Source organism: Narcine bancroftii, chromosome 2 (assembly GCF_036971445.1).
Source record: "Narcine bancroftii isolate sNarBan1 chromosome 2, sNarBan1.hap1, whole genome shotgun sequence".
In the NCBI taxonomy this organism is placed as follows: Eukaryota; Metazoa; Chordata; class Chondrichthyes; order Torpediniformes; family Narcinidae; genus Narcine; species Narcine bancroftii.
Window position 1 is genome coordinate 176,245,147 of NC_091470.1, and position 18,906 is coordinate 176,264,052.

The 18,906-nt window shown below is 49.0% G+C and overlaps 1 protein-coding gene across 1 annotated transcript in view; it reads right to left on the reverse strand.

The window, feature by feature from the left end:
• The window catches only part of tamalin (trafficking regulator and scaffold protein tamalin), a 53,478-nt gene extending 36,523 nt beyond the window's left edge, over positions 1-16,955 (reverse strand). The window contains exon 1 of the mRNA XM_069919181.1: positions 16,445-16,955. Coding sequence (XP_069775282.1) covers positions 16,445-16,783 — 339 coding nt within the window. The 5' untranslated portion in view covers positions 16,784-16,955. The remainder of the gene's footprint in view (positions 1-16,444) is intronic.
• Positions 16,956-18,906: the final 1,951 nt, after the last annotated feature.

Here is an 18,906-nt window from a genome sequence, read left to right on the forward strand (position 1 = left end):
ATAGTCGTGGTTAAAGATACTGTGCACTGAATGGAAAGGGTCTACTCAAATAACTCGTGCCCACGTTAGAAAGCGCTCTTAGTATACGTCATCTCACTGATCCGCTCAGCCATTTGGCTCATCCTCTGTATTGACCTCCGGTCAAATGCTTTGCATCTAACATAACACACAGTGTTGCAGTCAGGCAGGACATTCACAATTGTGCTCCGAGAGCACATCACGGAGATTTTCACCAAATTGCTTCATTCACCTCAGATTAATTATCTTTAACTAATTGGCCTCAGTCATTAACCTGCACTATACTCTTACGGATCAAAGAACAGAATAGAGCGGACATGCCCAAGATTTAAATCTCCTTCTGCCCAATGCCTTCTTTTCAACCCAATGTAAACCCCATGGGAAGTGTCCTGAACCAAAGCTCCAGGCTAGAGCTACCAACTGCTGTTGAAGTGAAGTTGTAGAAGACAACTTTGGCGAGGCCAAATTTGGAGTATTGTGTGTAGTTTTAGTCAACTAACTACTTACAATGAAAGATTAAATCATCTAGGATTGTATTCGCTCGAGTTCAGAAGAATGAGAGGAGATCTTATAGAAACATATAGGATTATGAAGGGTATGGATAGGATAGATGTAGGAAGGTTTTTTTGAGCTGGCCGGGGAAACTAAAACGAGAGGACACAGTCTCAAGATTCGGGGGAGTAGATTTAGGACAGAGATGAGGAAAAATAGTTTTTCCCAGAGAGTAGTGAATGTTTGGAATTCTCTAACCAGGGAAGTGGTTGAGGCTGCCTCATTAGACATATTTAAAATTCGGTTAGATAAATTTTTACATGATAGAGGAATTAGGGGATATGGGGAGAAGGCAGGTAGGTGGAGATAGGTCATAAATTAGATCAGCCATGATCGTATTGAATGGCAGAGCAGGCTCGATGGGCCATTTTTGGCCTACTCCTGTTCCTACTTCCTATGTTCCTATGTATGAGGATGTTGCTAGGACTTGAAGAACTGAGTTACTGGGAAAGGATAAATAGGTTAGGACTGTATTCCCCTGAGGATTGATAGAGGTGTACAAAATAGATAGAATAAATGCAAGCAGGTAGACTTTTCCCACTGAGTTTAGGTGAGATACAAATCAGAGAACATGAGCTCAAGGTAAACATGAGGAGCAATTTCTTCACACAGAGAGTGGTGGGAGTGTGAAGTGGTGAATGTGGGCTCAATTTTATGAATAATTTGGACAGGTATTAATTTGCAGATGAGAGGGCGATGGAGGACTGGATGCAGGACAGTGGAACAAGGCAGAATAATAGTTTGGCACAGAATAGAAGGGCCTGTTTGTGTGCTGCAATGACCTATGGTTCTATACACATATTGGTGGAGGGGATCATGTGGCCCTCTGACCTTCCAGATAACATTTTCATTCACCTAACGCTCCATCCTCCTAAATCACATTGATCTGTCTCCCAAGTGGTGGACAATCCAGTGATCATTGGGGGATCAGAGGTGGAGAGGGTGAGTAAATTTAAATTCTTGAGAGTCACTAACTCAGAGAATCTTTCCTGGACCCAACACACTAATGACATTATGAAGAAAGCATGGCAGCGCCTCTACTTCCTCAGGAGTTTGTGGAAGTTTGGTATGACACCAGAAACCCTGGTAAATTTCTACCGAGGTGTGGAGGAAAGTGTGCTGACTGGCTGCATCACATTCTGGTATGGAGGGGGGAAACACCAATACCCCCGAGAATAAAGCCCTGCAAAATGTGGTGGACACAGCCCAGTACACCAAAGGCGAAATCCTCACGACCATTGAGAATCTACAGGGATCGCTGCCATTGGAGAGCAGCAGCAATCATCAAGGACCCACACCACCCAGCACACGCTCTGTCCTCGCTGCTGCCATCTAGAAAGAGATATCAGTGGCACAAGACTAGCCCCACCAGGTTCAGGAACAGCTGTCCCCCCCATCACCATCAGACGTCTCATCAACTAATTCAGACTCATTTAAAGACTCGTACTTTTATTAATGAATGTTTTAAGTTTCTGTATTTGCACCTTTTTCTCTTAAGTGCAGTTAAGATTAATCGATTAGAAATTCTGCCTGGCTCACAGGAAAAAGAATCTCAGGTGTTGTTATTCATGTGCTCAGACAAGAATTTTGTACTTTGAAGATGCCTGATCAATCAGTTCATAGTTTCCATAAATCTCCCATATTTCCAGGATCTATTGCAACCTTCATTGTCAGATCTCGACGGTAAAACAAGCCTTATCTTTACACAGGAAATTCTTTAGCTACTTCGTCAGCTCAATGCGTTTCCTCTGTCTGGTGCCAAACTTTGGCTGAACTGACATTATACTCACTCAATCTCTGGTTTATATTTGTTTTGAGGAATGAAGTTGCTTTATACCTAATCTTTGATGGGACACTAATGTGGTCAGGTCGTTCGTTTCCAGTGATCTGAAGTTGCTTCATGTTCACAGGACTGGTGTTATAGTTCAACTGTAACCAGTCCATCAGTTCAAATCTCCATCTTCCCTGAATGTGATGAACTCCCCACTCGTTCATTTGACGAAGCCACATTTTGTCTGCTACCCGACCAGAGACCTCGTGCTGAATCTGATAGCTTGGGTAATGGAATGCCCCAGTCCTCCTGGGCCAGACAGAGGTGCAATGATGTCGGGATTGAACCAAAGGTGCCTCAAAGGTTCATTTTATTGTCACTTAGTAATACCTTAAAAATCCAATAGACATGATGTACTTCAACTTGCGTCTGCTGTCAGGCAAACAACAAGTCACCGTGAGCCATGCCCTGCGCCCCTAACAATACAAGAAAGAAGCAAAGGAGAGTTGTTCAGAGTCAGGGAATGGGTGTAGATTTGCACAGACCCTCACCAACCCGACCAAATCTCCGATCCGATCAGGAGGCCTTCAGCACGGAGGCCCTTCTAGAGCCCTTCCTCCCCTTAGCATCCCAGTTCCATTATCTGGTTCTCATGAGCCAGTCTCCAGCAGCTCACAGCCCACACCGTTCCTTCAGACACAAGTCACCAGAAGTCCACAGCCAACTCTCCCTGAGCTGAATCCTTCTGGGAAGAGCACACGGCATTGTAAGCCATTATATGCAGGATCCTCAAAAGGTTCCATTGACCGTAAAGTGAGGCCGCTGACCATTCCGCCTGACAAGCTAATGCTATTCTTTAAGCTCATTGCAAAATTTCCTCAGCTATGCCAGCACAGCCTTCTTCCTCAAAAGTGCTGGAGAAACTCAGCAGGTCAGGCAGCATCCACAGGAACCAAAAGGCAGTCAATATTTTTCTCTTTCCATACCCCTCTGTCTCTTCCTCCAGCTCCCTGCCCTCTTTCCTTTTTTCTGCCAGAGAGCATCTGTCCTAGATCTCTGCCTTCTTCCCTGATCATTTCTCTCTTCCACCTGTATCCAAATGTGACTTCTTACCTCTTGGCCTGTGCTTCTCTCCCTCCCCTTCTCTCCTCTGCTTTCCCCTTCCTCCTTCCTCTTCTCCCCTTGTCACTTCCTTCATCCTCTCCTGTCCCCAGGCCCTTTCCTCCCGCACCCATTCTCTGCCCCTTTCTTCATCCTTTCAAACCTGTGCCTCTCTCCTCCCCTGCTTATCCCTCCCTTCTGCTGCCCCTTGCTCTCTCCTCTGCCACCTCTCCCCTGCTCCTCCTCATCCCTTCTCCCCTCCATCCCACCTCTGCCTTCCTCCTCTCCTCTTCCTGCCCTGAATGTCCATAGATTCACCTCAAATCAAAATCTCCAAATCAAATTCCAATTTATTGTCAGATATCATATATAAACCTATGGGCCCAGATAATTTCTACTTTTTGGTAACTGAAAACTGTACTCAAGAAGAAAAATGTTTACAGAAGAAATGTAAACAAACACTGTAAATACAAAAAACACCTGAATATTCAGTGATAAATAATATCCTTAAATGAATCCTTGATTGAGTTTGTCGTTGAGGAGTCTGATGTTGGAGGGGTAGCAGTTGTTTCTGAACCTGGCGGTGTGAGTCTTGTAGCACCGATACGTCTTTCCAGATGGCAGCAGTGAGAACAGAGCGTGTGCTGGGTGGCATGGATCCTTGATCATTGCTGCTGCTCTCTGACGGCAGCGTTCCTTGTAGATGTTCTCGAGGGTGGCGAGGATTTTCCTGTGATGTCCTGGGCTGCAGGGCTTTCTGCTTCAGAGCATTGGTGTCCCCTTACCAGACTGTGATGCAGGCAACTTCCCACCACACATCTGTGTACCGATGGCCAATCAGCAGTCTCCTTTTGTTGATAGCCACACCCCACCAATCCGGTGCATCCCCGCCCACAAACCTGAGTACGCATTGTCACTCCCTGGCCCCGGTAATTGGCTCCTGCACTGCAAAGTGGGAAATTCAAGCACTATCATTGGTTCCTGCTCAGCAGAGCGGGACATATTTAAGTCTAAGTGGGCTCTTTCTCCTTTTTACCTCCATGCGGCCATGCTCCTGCTCCCTCCCCAGACTGTGGTCACTACAGTGGACACTTCAGTGAGGATCGCAGGTAACAGCCACTGTGCTCCCTAATGCTAGCCAGGGTATCCCAGTGTACGAAGATACCAGAGCAGAGGCACATTCCTCCATGTTCCCCAGGGTGGGAGGCTGCGAAATCTCCGTGGGTACTCCTGACGCAAGGGCACATTTTCCCCTGGGGTCTAACATGCAGGGAATCCTCCCCTCTTGCCTCCACTGCATTGCGCCCCCTTCCTTCTCCAACGGTCCCTGTACGAGTGTGTGAGTGCATGAACGGGAAAGCCATTGCACTGTTTTATTGTTCAACTGGTTATTTACTAAAGATCATTCGTGCTTAATGATTGGAGTTCTTAAGCTCCTTGCTTTCTGCTGCACCCCACCAACCCCTCCGTACAATACAATCTGTCGATGTTTTCTGAAGTTGCCAAAGACATATCGAACCTTTACCCACTCCTGAGAAAGTAAATGCACTGATTATGAATATTAGTACCATATAGATGAATCACTGCAATTGGAACAAACAACAATCACATTTCCTCACCTTCTCCTTTGAAGCTGACCGATAATTTATTATTGCAGGTGGGACCATTGTGGGGACATTAGATGGATCCATAGGTCGGATGGGTTTAAGGGTCATGGGGCAGGTGGGGCCAGTGTGGGTGGGGTCATTTGGACAGATCCACAGGTAGGATGATTTTGGTGGGATATGGGTCAAAAGGACTAATATGGATGAGACCATTTTGGTTCACAAATAGGGAAATGGGGCTGAAGGCTCTTTTCCCATGCTCTGTGACAACAGAGGAATTGCACGTTGTACCATTCCAGGGTCGCGCCTCGAAAGGATTGTATCCATGCCAGAGCTGAGATTCGGTAGGCAACATTACTGGAGTGGGAACAAACCAATTCAGCAGATGATGGCTGCCCACACAGGTCAGGGAACATGTTGGGGTGGGAGGAGATGGTGGCATTGCTCAATGGTAAATCCAACCAAGAGAAGAGGATCAGTAAAATTACCGGCATATTTACACTGCAACGAGTGCTGAGCCATGTATACTTCTTGACCTAACATCCTCTTCCTCATGCAACAGATCAGCACAAGACCATTAGTCACATGAGCAGAAATAGGAAGTTCAGCGCCTCGAGTCTGCCTCACCATTTAATCATAAGCTGATTCATTTTCCCACCCAGCCCACTTCCCGGCCGTCTCCCCATAACCTTTGATGCCCTGGCTTTCCAAGATCCCATCAATCTCCACTTTAAATATACGAAATGAATTGGCCTCCTCAACCGCCAGTGGTAACAAATTCCACAGATTCACTTCCCTCTCGCCAAAGAATTCCTCAACACCTCTGTTCTAATTGGACACCCTTCAATACCAAACTTGTGCCCTCTTGTCTTGGACTCTCCCACCATACGAAACAACCTTTCTACATCTACTCTGTCCATGCCTTCCAACATTTGAAAAGTTTCAATGAGATTCCCCCTCATTCTACTAAATGCCAACAAATACAGGCTATGAACTGTCCAACATTCATTGTATAAAAATCCTTTCATTCCTGGAATTATTCTTATGAACTTCCTCTGAACTCTCTCTAATATCAGCACATTTTTTCTTAAATAAGGAGCGCAAAACTGCTCACAATACCTCAAGTGAGGTCTCACCAGTGCCTTATAAAGCCTCGACAACACATCCCTGCTCTTTTCCTCTTGAAATGAGCACCAGCATTGCATTTTCCTTCTTCAACATCGACTCAACCTGAATGTTTACCTGCACGAGGATTCCCAGGTCTCAATGTATCTGGGAATTTTCATTTTTCTCCTGATTTACAAAATAGTATGTCCATTTATTTCCTCCACTAAAGTGCATGACCATACACTTTCTGACATTTGTATTTCATTCCAAGTCCTTCTGCAGCCTCCCTGTTCTTTCTACACTACCTGCTCCTCCACCTACCTTCGTATCAACTTGGTCACAAAACCATTCACTCTATAATCTCAATCATTAATATACAAGATTTTCCTGCCTCCTAAAGTCCATGATTCACTAGGGTCAACGACAGGAAAAATAACTCCTAAACATCAAAGCAAAATGCCCTCCTGAGATGGACTGGCTCCAATGGTTTGACTGAAATGAACGAATGTTTAGAAATGTGTCATTAGAAAGATTTAATCAGAAGTAGTGATTGAGTGCATTGGAATTACAGGAACATTCAGGGCAAAATCTTCCTCAGGGGAGAAAACATTGAGTAATTGCTTCTGGATAGTTCTTGCTTACTTGGAATCAGTGGTAGCTCTTTCTTGTGTTGAAACCAATCACCTTTCAAGCCCATTGAAAGCTCTCTCCTTCAGGATGGAGCTTGACAATCTGTTTTTAAACAGAGCTTGTCACATGGTAAAATGCCCCAGGCAAGGTTCAACGATCAGAGTACATACTGTACATGACATACAATCCTGAAATTCATTTTCCTGCTGTCCAGGCAAAATTTCTACTTATCGGTAACTGTAAACTGTCCTAAAGAAGAAACATAGAGAGAAATGTAAACAAACTGACTGTGCAAATGCAGACAAATCAATAAAGTGCAAAGTAAGAGTCCTCCTTAAATAAGTCCCTGAGGGAGTTTGTCGTTGAGGAGTCTGATGGTGGCGGGGGAGCAGCTGTTCCTGAACCTGGTGGGGCATGTCCTGTGGACCCTAGACCTCTTTACTGATGGCAGCAGCGAGAACAGAGCATGTCCTGGCTGGTGGGAATCCTTGATGGTTGCTGCTGTTCTCAGATGTTCTTCCATTTCGATGGCGAAAGTTCTCCCTGTGAAGTACTAGGCTGTGTCCACTACATTTTGCAGGGCTTTACGCTCAGAGGTATTGGTCCCCGCATACCAGGCCTGAGCAGCCGCTCAGCCCACTTTGCACCACGTATCTGGACGACATCCACCAAGAAGTAGAGGTGCTGTGAAGATTTCTTTGCAATGACATTTCTATGTTGTGTCCAGGGAAGGTCCCCTGAGATAGTGACTCTCAAGGACTTAATTTGCTCCCCTCTCCACCTCTGATCCCCCAATGATCATTAGATCATACACATTTGGTTTTCCTTTCCTAAAGTCAACAATCAGCTCCTTAGTTTTGGTTGTATAAAGAAAGGTGATGAGTCAGGAGGGAGATTGAAAACGTGGCTGAAGGGGGAAACCAACTCCCACCAAAACTCAATCTCCCTCCTATATGCTGACTCATCACCTTTCTTTATACAACCCACCTCCGTGGGATCGTCAGCGAATTTGTAAATGGTGTTGTTGTCAAACCAAGCCACATTTGGACAAAAGCTCAGTGGAAAAGCAAGGTGAGGGGAAGGTTCAGGAGAAAATGCATGATGCGGGGGTTTGGCAGCTGAACAACGGTGTCGGCAGGGGTTTAAGAGAAGTCAGTGGGAGAGGCCGGAATTGGAACAGAAAACTCGAGGGGTGCTGTTGGGCTGGAGAAGCACACAGTGACAGGGAAAGGAGAGATCAGTGAAGGAGATGGGGCCAGTGTCTGATCCTGACCTCGAGTGCTATCTGTGTGGAGTTTTCATGTTCTCCCTGTGTTCCTTTATCTCAGGCACTCCCACTTCCTTCCACATCCCACACCAATGGCTGTTGTAAGTTACCCCACCCCCATCACAGTGGGATTCAGGAAAAGACAAGCTGCTAGTGATTGCCGTCAAAGGACTCGCGCCAGACTGCAGGCTGCTGGAGACTGGGCTCATGGGAACCAGGTTTCTGAACCAGGTCTCAAGAAGGTGCTGAGGGTAAATAAGGTTCCCAAAGGGCCTCAGACACTGAAGGCTTCTTGATCACATCAGAGGTTTGGATCTGGAGCTCAAGTTGCCAATGTGGCTGTGGGAGCGCTGGAGGCGAATCCATGGGCACTCAGCAACTCTGAAGGGATTCTCGTTTGCTTCTCTTTTTTATTGTAAGGGTGCCAGGCAATACTAAGGCGATCTTTTGTCTTTTGCTTCTCTTTCCCTTGTATGGAAAGGAGCGGTGGGCATCACTAATGGCGTTTCTGTCTGCATTCCAGCAGGCAGAAGGAAATTTCATGTAATAGTACAGGTTCTGTACTATTATATAATAAAGGAATCTTGATCCTGATCTTGTCACCTCTTCTCCTTCTTTGCTCCAGAGAAAAGCCCCAGCTCTGTTAACCTCGCCTCATAATATACCCTCTCTTCAGCTTCCACAACCTTCCCATAATGAGATGACCAGAACTGGCATAGTTTCCCAAGTGCAGTCTGGCCAAAGTTTTACAGAGCTGCAACATTACCTGGCGGCTCTTGAACTCAATCCACTGACTAATGAAGGCCAGCCTACCATAAGCGTTCTAAACTGTCCCATTCAAAGGTGCAGCAAGCCTGAGGTGTAAAATGGCAAGTTGGTGAGATGCAAGATGAAGGGGTGGTGGATAATGCTCACGGTGAATCTTTGTTTGCCTTACTGCACACAAAATTTGAAGTATTTCATGTATATTACATTCTTGTTTATTATTACATGACAATAAAAGGAACGGGCAGAACATAGCGGTAAGCGCTATGCTATTACAGTGCCAGTGACCCGGGTTCGAATCACCCGCTATCGGTAAGGAGTTTGTACATTCTCCCCATGTCTGTGTTGGATTTCCCAGAACATCAGTTTCCTCCCACTCTCCCAAAAGCGTACAGGGATTGTAGGGTCATGAGGATATTTGGGCGGCATGGGCTTGTGAGCAGAAGGGTTTGTTACTGCTGTATTACTAAATTAAAAACTAATTTTTAAATATTAAAAAAATTGAAAACAATTAATTAAGTGATGGTCAACACTTAACAGGAATGTTACGGTCTGAGAGCCAGGGGTGTCTACAGTGGTCTGCTGCACTGGAACACTGGATCCCTGAACCCTGCTGTGGTACAGAGGGAGAAGAACAGATCAGCCCTCCCTTTCCCCCTCTCCCACCACCCCACACTGTGACTGTTACACTGAGAAGGGGAAAAAACGTGCTCTCACATGGCAGGAGTGAGAGAGGGCCATCCCAAAGTCAATCTATCCAAATTCAAAAGGTTCAACAGGTTCCTTTTATTGGCACATAATAATACATTAAAAATGTTACATTTGCAATATACTTGAACTTTTAAGTACCATTAGACAGACAAAGAGTCACCATGAGCACCTCTAACAATAGGAGAACCAGAAGCTAAAGAGAGCCCCCTCACCAATACTGAGTGCCCATGGATTCATCTCCAGTGCTCCCAAAGCATCCACAGTGACACAAACTCCAGCTCAAACCATCAGCAAACTGAGCACCAGATCCAAATCTCTGACACAAACAGGACACTGATGCTCAAGGCCCCTTTGGAGCCATTCTTGCCCTCAGTACCCTCGCAAATCCTGGTTCCGATACCTCGTTCCCATGACAGTTTTCCACATCCTGTAGCCTGTGTGGGTCTCTCAGTCATGGATTTCCCCCCCCCCCCCACCCCGGTAGACCACTGCCGTGGTCAATGACCATAGGGTCATCTCCCAGGTTGTTCTATCTATTTGTGGTGCCCTCTGCCAGTCTGCTGCTTCCCTCATCGTTCACTGCCCAGCATTTGAACCATCCTGCGGTTGCAGGATTTAAAAATAAACACTGGCTCCTTTACCATTGAAAGCTTCCGTTGAAAGCTTGCACGAGCCATCAGTGTCAGGATTGGTCAGTAGGACTCTGCTGAGAAGCACTGTGCCTCCACTCCTCTGGGCAACAGCAGCGCTGTCCTTTCTTTGACTGCCTTACAATTAAATCCAGGCACCAGGAATGGATGGGCTGTGGATTCCAAGAATATTTCATGAGCTTCTTCACAGCCTATCTCCCTGCAGGATACCTGGTTGCAAATGAGATTATTTATAATTTCATAAATCCAGCGGCTTCTGGTTTCCATTAAATTTTATTTCAACTGGCAACAGACCAAAAAAATCCCTGCTCTTGTCTCTAGGAAATCCAAAGCAATTTCCTCACTCCTTGGTTTCTAGACAAAACTGTCCCCTGCGCCTCTGCAGATCTTTGCTACAGTTCCATCTGGCTCCACAATAACCTTGGTGGATGTCTTGATTGATACCAGACCAGAACAAAGTTCCACGAGAAGTCTGCAGCTTGTCATTAGTGTGTGTCACCCCCTGAGCTAAAATAAATGGAAGTTCTGCTTGGGGTTCTAGTGAGGGGAAGTATCCAAGCGGATTTCCGGCTGGATTTCTAGTATATGGCCTAATGATTATTGGAGGATCAGAGGTGGAGAGGGTGAGCAAATTTAAATTCCTTGGGCAGCGAGGCCTATAGTGTCCCTCACAGAAACCTAAAGCACCTGGTGTTCTTGGGTGGCCTCCCCTCCAAGTTAAGCAGGTACAGGACTGGCCAGTACTTGGAGGGGAAACCATCTGGAGACACCAGGTGCTGTAGGTTTCTGTGAGGGATGCTGGACAGTGGTGACTCTATCTGCCTTTGAGTAGACAAAAGATAAAGAATTTCATGTATGTTACATTCTAATAGAACCTTTATCTATCTCGGAGGAACATTCCTGGACCCAACATATTAATGTCATTGTAGTGAAAAGACGTCAGCACCTCAATTTCCTCAGGAGTTTGTGGATATCAGCAGATACTTTGGCAAACTTCTACAGATGTGTGGAGGAAATTGTGCTGACTTGTTGCTTCACAGCCTGGTGGAATGGGGGCACCAATATCTCTGAATGGAAAGTCCTGAGAAAGGTGATAGACACTGCCCAGTACACGATAGGGAAAGCTAACCCACCATCAAGGACATCTACATGGAATGGTGCCATCGGAGACCAGCAGCAATTGCCAAGGATGCACACCACACTCTGTCATAGATTTATTTACTGCTTTACTCATTATTTTTAATTTTCAATTTAGACATACAGTATGATTACAGGTCCTTCCAGCTCACGAGTCCATGCCGTCTAAATATACCAATTAACCTACAACCCCGGTACATTTTGAATGGTGGGAGGAAACACACGCAGACACAGAGAGCATGTACAAAGTCCTTGCAGACAGCGCAGGATTCGAACTTGGGTCTCTGGCTCTGTAACAGCGGTGAACTGATCGCTGCCCTAAGTATTACTGAATATTTATATTTCTATATTTGCACGGATAATTTACATCTCTTTTTTAAGTACAGTTTACAGTTACCGGTGAGTAGAAATTCTGTCTGGTCCGCAGGAAAAAGAATCTCAGGGATGTATGTGATGCCATGTATGAATTCTGACAACATATTTAAACTTTGGGCAGCTATTTGGTCCCAGATGAGATGCAAGAACTCACCCCCAAGCTAGGAATGGCTGAGACATCTCAGTATTCCAAAAACACTGCCACTCGACCCCCCCCCCCCCCCAACCACTTAGTTCCTCTAGCAGAGAGTGTTTTGGAAGCACCAGTAACCGTGGTTCTTTTAATTCCTCACCTACTCCCACGGAGTCATTGAGGGACTAGGGCCATATCGAGTCTTATGTGAATGCAGAAAGGCTGCAACCTGGAGTAGACGATAATTAAATAGATGTTGAACTGCTGGACCTACTCAGCAGGTCAAACAGCATCCCTGGGGAGAAATGTCAGTCAACTTCGGCTCACAATGTTGTACCAACCAATTAAAAACCTACTCAACAAACTAAATACCCATAACCCTCTATTTTTCTTGCATCTATGTGCCTGTGTAAGCCCCTTTCAAATGTCCCTATTCTACCTGCCTCCAGCACCACCCCCGGCAATGGATTCCGGGCAAACACAAACCTCTGCGTTAAAAAAAAATCATCTCCCCAAAACATGCCTCCCCTCAACTTTTACAAATGCCCCTTGGTGTTGGCTACGCTTGCCCTGGGAAAAGGCGCTGGTTGTCGATGCGTCTCATAATCTTGTAGACCTTTCTTCAATCACTTCCTGTCCTTTTTCCCTTCAAAGAGCAAAGCTCAAGCTGGGCTAACTTTGCTTCATAAGGCAAGCTTTCCAATCCTGGTGAATCTCCTCTGCACCCTCTCCAGAGCATCCACATCCTTCCTGTAATGAGGTGACCAGAACTGAACACAATCCTTTCAGTGTGGTCAAACCCGAGTTTTATATGGTTGCAACATAACCTCATGACTCTTGAACTCATTTCCCTAAATAATAAGGCCAGCATACCATAGGCCATCTTATCTACCCTGTCAACCTTGACAGATCTATGGATTTGGCCCCAAGGTCCCTGTGTTCTTTCACACTGTTAAGAATCCTGCCATTAACCATGCATTCTGCCTTCAAGTTCGACCTTGCAAAATGCATCACTTCACACTTATCCGGATTGAACTCCATCTGCCACATATCCACCCAACTTTGCACCCTGTCTATATTCTACTGTACATTATGGCAACCTTTCACACCGTCCATGACATCTCCACTGTCATCTGCAATTTGATCTCATCTTACTTCCATGAAACATCAACTTGGTTCACAGGTGAGATCACCAACCTTGTAATAATTGTTGGCAAAGTGTCATCAGCTTTTAAAATCAGAAAACTTCATTAAAAATCAAAAGTACATTTATTGAAGCTCAGGATACTGGCCAGTTGTAGGGAAGGGGGGGAAAAAAAATCCACTGGTCCAAATAAACCATTGAATACAAGCACTGAGGGAATCAAGGGTTTCAAGAGGGTGCTGAGGGCAGAAAAGGCCTCCCAAAGGGGCCTTGGGTGCTGAAGGCTTCCTGATGATATCAGAGATTTGGGTCTAGAGTTCAGGTTGTCAATGAATGGACTTGGTGTTTGTCCAGCTGGAGAGGCTGCGGGAATGCTGGGAGGCATCCACTGACACTCAGTCAGTAACAAATTAACTACCACCCAGGTCCCTCAGCTGAGCTTTAGTAAGGGCCCTCTGACCTTACCCCCCTCCCCCCCCACCAGCCATCACACCCTTGGTTGAATTCAGTTACATTAATAACATACTAGGTGTTTCCAAAGAGGTCAATATCAACCCCTATGGATCAATGGAACGATTCAAGGGTCAAAAAATGCCAGGTCAATAAACACAGGGGGGGGGGGGGGTCATTAAACTTTTGGGGTCAAAAGAATTGCAGATCCTAAGCTACCTGCTCCTGACCAGGAGCCAGACATCCCCATCCCTTCCGGGTCCCTAGGTTTTAGCCCACTCAATGTCTCTGAAGGGTCTCTCATTCGTCTCTCTTTTTCCTATTGTTGGGGGCGCTGAGCAATGTTCATGGTGACTCTTTGTTTACCTTTACAGCTGAGAAAAGTTGGGGTATCTTATGTATAATCACAGTTTTTAATCAGTGACAATAAAAGGATCTGAGGCAAATGATCAGCAGGGAAGGCAGGCATCTATGGCAGACAGATCAAGGTTTGCAACAAAATCTAAAATGACGATACCAGTAGCTCCTTGTTTGCTGAAGGTACCAGCTGCCACAGGGTTTGTATGTGGTAGGGGGTGGGGTCCTGCTGAAGGTCCCAGCCATCACAGGATTTGCATGTAGTGGGGGTGGGGTCTTGCTGAAGGTCCCAGCTGCTACAGGGTTTGTATGTGGTGTGGGGTGGGGCCTTGCTGAAGGTCCCAGCCGCTACAGGGTTTGTATGTGGTGTGGGGTGGGGTCTTGCTGAAGGTCCCAGCCACCACAGGGTTTGTATCTGTTGGGGGGGGTGGGGTCGCTGAAGCTCCCAGCTACCACAGGGTTTGTGTGTGGTGGGGGGGGGGGGTCTTGCTGAAGCTCCCAGCCGCCACAGGGTTTGTATGTGGTGTGGGGTCTTCCTGAAGTTCACAGCAGCCGCAGGGTTTGTATGTGGTGGGGTTGGGTCTTGCTGAAGGTCCCAGCCACCACAGGGTTTGTATGTGGTGGGGGTTGGGGTCGCTGAAGGTCCCAGCAGCCAATGGGTTTGTGTGTGGTGGGGGGGGTCTTGCTGAAACTCTCAGCTGCCACAGAGTTTGTATGTGGTTGGGGGTGGGGTCTTGCTGAAGGTCCCAGCCACCACAGGGTTTGTATCTGTTGGGGGGTGGGGTCGCTGAAGGTCCCAGCTGCCACAGGGTTTGTGTGTGGTGGGGGGGGGGGGTGGTCTTGCTGAAGGTCCCAGCTGCTACAGGGTTTGTATGTGGTGTGGGATGGGGTCTTGCTGAAGGTCCCAGCCACCACAGGGTTTGTATGTGGTGTTTGGGGGAGGGGGGGGGGGTCTTGCTGAAAGTCCCAGCTGCCACAGGGTTGGGATGTGGTGGTGGGAGGGGTGGTCTTGCTGAAGGTCCCAGCCACCACAGAGTTTGTACGTAGTGGGGGTGAGGTCTTGCTGAAGGTCCCAGCTGCCACAGGGTTTGTGTGTGGTGGGGGGGGGGGGGGGAGTCTTGCTGAAGGTCCCTGCCACCACAGGGTTTGTATCTGTTGGGGGGGGGGGGTGGGGTCGCTGAAGCTCCCAGCTACCACATGGTTGGTGTGTGGTGGAAGGGGAGGAGGGCGTCTCTATTTCGACCTCATTTCCCCCACACTTTTGGTCACTGCCACCCCCCTGAACCTGGTGAGTGGAAGCAGAGGGGTTTGCACCCACCATCCCCGCTCAGGACGTGTGTCTGCACAGCAGAAAGACACATTTTCCATCCAGCCCGGACCACGCAGACAGAAAGTAACGGGGAGACTCTCGCATAAAGGAGTTTCAAACAGGTCGCGGTCCAAACCAGCGTAGAAATACTCCCGCGGAGCCCCCGTGATTTGGTGGGTGGCCATGTCCCCTGGTACCTGCTCGAGGCTGCGGGGGGGAGGGGAGGGGGGGGGTAAGAGACGTACCTGCTTGGGGCTGCGGGGTGGGGGTGGGGGAGAGACGTACCTGCTTGGGGCTGCGGGGTGGGGGTGGGGGAGAGACGTACCTGCTTGGGGCTGCGGGGTGGGGGTGGGGGAGAGACGTACCTGCTTGGGGCTGCGGGGTGGGGGTGGGGGTGGGGGAGAGACGTACCTGCTTGGGGCTGCGGGGTGGGGGTGGGGGAGAGACGTACCTGCTTGGGGCTGCGGGGTGGGGGAGAGACGTACCTGCTTGGGGCTGCGGGGTGGGGGTGGGGGAGAGACGTACCTGCTTGGGGGTGGGGGTGGGGGAGAGATTTGTACCTGCTTGGGGCTGCGGGGTTGGATGGGGGTTGGGGGAGAGACTGGTACCTGCTTGAGGCTGTGGGGGGGGGGAAGGGGGAGAGACTAGTACCTGCTTGAGGCTGCGGGGTGGGGTGGGGGAAGAGACGTACCTGCTTGGGGCTGCGGGGTTGGGGGGGGAAGAGACTAGTACCTGCTTGGGGCTGCGGGGTTGGGGGGGGGGAAGAGACCAGTACCTGCTTGAGGCTGCGGGGTGGGTGGGGGGGGGAAGAGACTAGTACCTGCTTGAGGCTGCGGGGTGGGGTGGGGGAAGAGACGTACCTGCTTGGGGCTGCGGGGTTGGGGGGGGGGGAAAGAGACTAGTACCTGCTTGGGGCTGCGGGGTTGGGGGGGGGGAAGAGACTAGTACCTGCTTGAGGCTGCGGGGTGGGGGGTGGGGGAATAGTCTGGTACCTGCTTGAGGCTGTGGGGGGAAGGGGAGAGACTAGTACCTGTGTGAGGCTGCGGGGTGGGGGGTGGGGGAAGAGACTGGTACCTGCTTGAGGCTGTGGGGGGAGGGGGAGAGACTAGTACCTGCTTGAGGCTGCGGGGTGGGGGGGTGGGGGAAGAGACGTACCTGCTTGGGGCTGCGGGGTTGGGGGGGGGGGGAAGACTGGTACCTGCTTGAGGCTGTGGGGGGGAGACTAGTACCTGCTTGAGGCTGCGGGGTGGGGGGTGGGGGAAGAGACTGGTACCTGCTTGAGGCTGTGGGGGGGAGGGGGAGAGACTAGTACCTGCTTGGGGCTGCGGGTTTGGGGGGGGGGGGGGGGGAAAGAGACTGGTACCTGCTTGAGGCTGCGGGGCAGCGTCCCTCCCGAGTAAACCAGCCTCTTGGCGAGTTGGGACGCGCTGCAAGTTTGACGGGCGCCGCCGTCAAGTTCGTTCGCAGCTCGGCCGGACCCTCCGCCGTAATCCTCCTCCTGGCGGCTCCACCGCTTCAATTTGCGGAAAGTCATCTGGCCCCCTTCCCTCCGTCCTGCCGCCGCCGATCTGAGCCGGGCCGCGGAGCCGCAAGGAGCGGGGGTGCCGGCTTCCAGCCAGACCCGAAGTGGCCGCTGGTATCGCTGCCACGAGTTGGAGAGCAGCGCCGGGACGGATGTGGTCGGGCTGCGCTTCTGCTTCATCCGCCCCGACAACGATACGGATCTGAAATGAGGCCGGGGTTTCTGTTCTTGTCACGCAATAGTTCACGGGCTTCAACTTCCCAACCCAGTCCCGGGAGCTTTGCCCAGCCTCTCCTGCAGCCCCACGGACTCCAGGGCAAAGAGTCCGCAACCTGAGCTCCGACCCACTAGGGAGCCTTTCCTTACACATGGCATTTCTCCCCCCCAAACTCCCGGCCCCTGTCAACGAGTTGCCAACAGGCTGCTAAAACCCCTCACTGGTCCCTGGTCCTGTAACTTCTCATTTTCCCCATTTCTGGGGTGGTCTGCAACCCCTCTTGACCAAAACTGCACGAATTGTCTGGATTTCCCCCTTCCTCAGTTCTAACTGCACTCCTTGGGGCCGCACCATCAGAATGGGGTTAGGCCGATTAGTCTATTAGATCCATAGTGATGGATTGGGGGGGGGGGGGGGGGGTGGAGGAATCAAATTCACTACCTCGGTGCTTGTATTTGATTTCCCCCGCCCCCCCAAGTTGCTCGATCCATCCACTGGGTCTTCAAGGGGATGGTGAGATGTCTCATCTGTGGCTAAAGCTCAGACGAGAGGGCACAACTTGAGGATGTAAGGGTGTCAACTTAGAACAGAGACCAGGAGGAATTTCTTCAGCCAGAGGAGGAATTTGTTGCCCCAGGTGGTTGCAGAGGCCAAGTCATTTAAGTTCACAAGATAAAGGAACAGAAGTGGGCCATTCAGCCCATCGAGTCTGCTCCACAACTCCACCCTGGGTTAAAATGCTCTCACATTTAGTTCCAAGTTCCAGTCTTTTCCCCATATCCCTTGATACCCAAATTAATTAGATACCTTTCAATCTCCCCCAATGATCACACTGTATGTGACAATGAATTCCACAACCCTTTGGCTATAGAAATTTCTTATCTCAGTTTTAAATGGGTACATTCTAATTCTTAGGCTGTTCCCTCTTGTCCAGGATTCACCTACAAGGGAAGCATCTTATTCCCATCTACTCTCTCCTATCCTTTCAACATTGGAACATTGGAAATGTTTCGAGGAGATCCCCTCTCATGCTTCTCTACTCCGATGAATACAGTCCAAGAGTAACTAAACGTTTCTTTGCATTCCAGAAATTATCCTGGTAAATCTTCTCTGTACACTCTCCAACATTATTGCATCCTTTTTAAGATAGGAGGCCCAAAACTGCACACAGTTCTCCAAATAAGGTCTCACCAGTGCCCCATAGAGCCTCATCAACACCCCTTGACTCTTGTACACGATTCCTCTTGAAATGAACGGCAATGTAGCATTCGCTTTCTTCATTACCAATCCCACCTGGTCATTAACTTTTAGGTTTCCCTGCAGGAGGACGCCCAGGTCCGTTTGCATTTCCAAGGCTTGAATTTTCTCCCCATCCAAACAGTACTCTTGTGGCGGCAAACATCGCGACGCAGGCAAACTGGCTCCGCGTGTGATGGTAGTGGTAGCGGAGCAGCCACATTAAGATGGCACCATCGGGTTCGGGGATTCCTCATGGCCTCGGCCATCATGTGCACCTTTAGGCTGCGCCATGACATCACAGCCGATGTGGTGATGAGGTACGCGCTCACCTCTTAAAGGGGCAGTTCACAGGCTTTCAAATAAGCAGTTGAAACTGAGACTCACCTCAGCTTGTGTTTTTTTTTCCTCGATTTTGCTCCTTGTAGCTACCAGTAGAATTGGTGACCTGATGATTCTGGCCCATGCAGCAGTAAATGCAGTCGCCATGAAACTACCGCCCTTCTGGTCGTTTCACCTGTGCAAGCAGAAGCACAGTTTCACCTCCACCAGATCAGCTCTGACGCGACAATGTTCTACCATGTCGCCAGTGCCTTCGACCAGGAGACTGCCGCCAGAGTGGATGACCTCATCCACAACCCCCCCAGAAAAGGGTAAATACCCAGCTCTCAAACAGCTCCTTCTCAGCATGTTCAGCCTGTCCAGATGCCAGTGCGCCACCTGGCCCATGCACCTGGATGGCCTGGGAGACAGGGCGCCATCTTCCCTTATGGACGAGATGTTCACCCTGGCAGAAGACCATGACATCCAGCTATTGTTGGGAGATGTGGACTTCTTAGACCCACGCAAG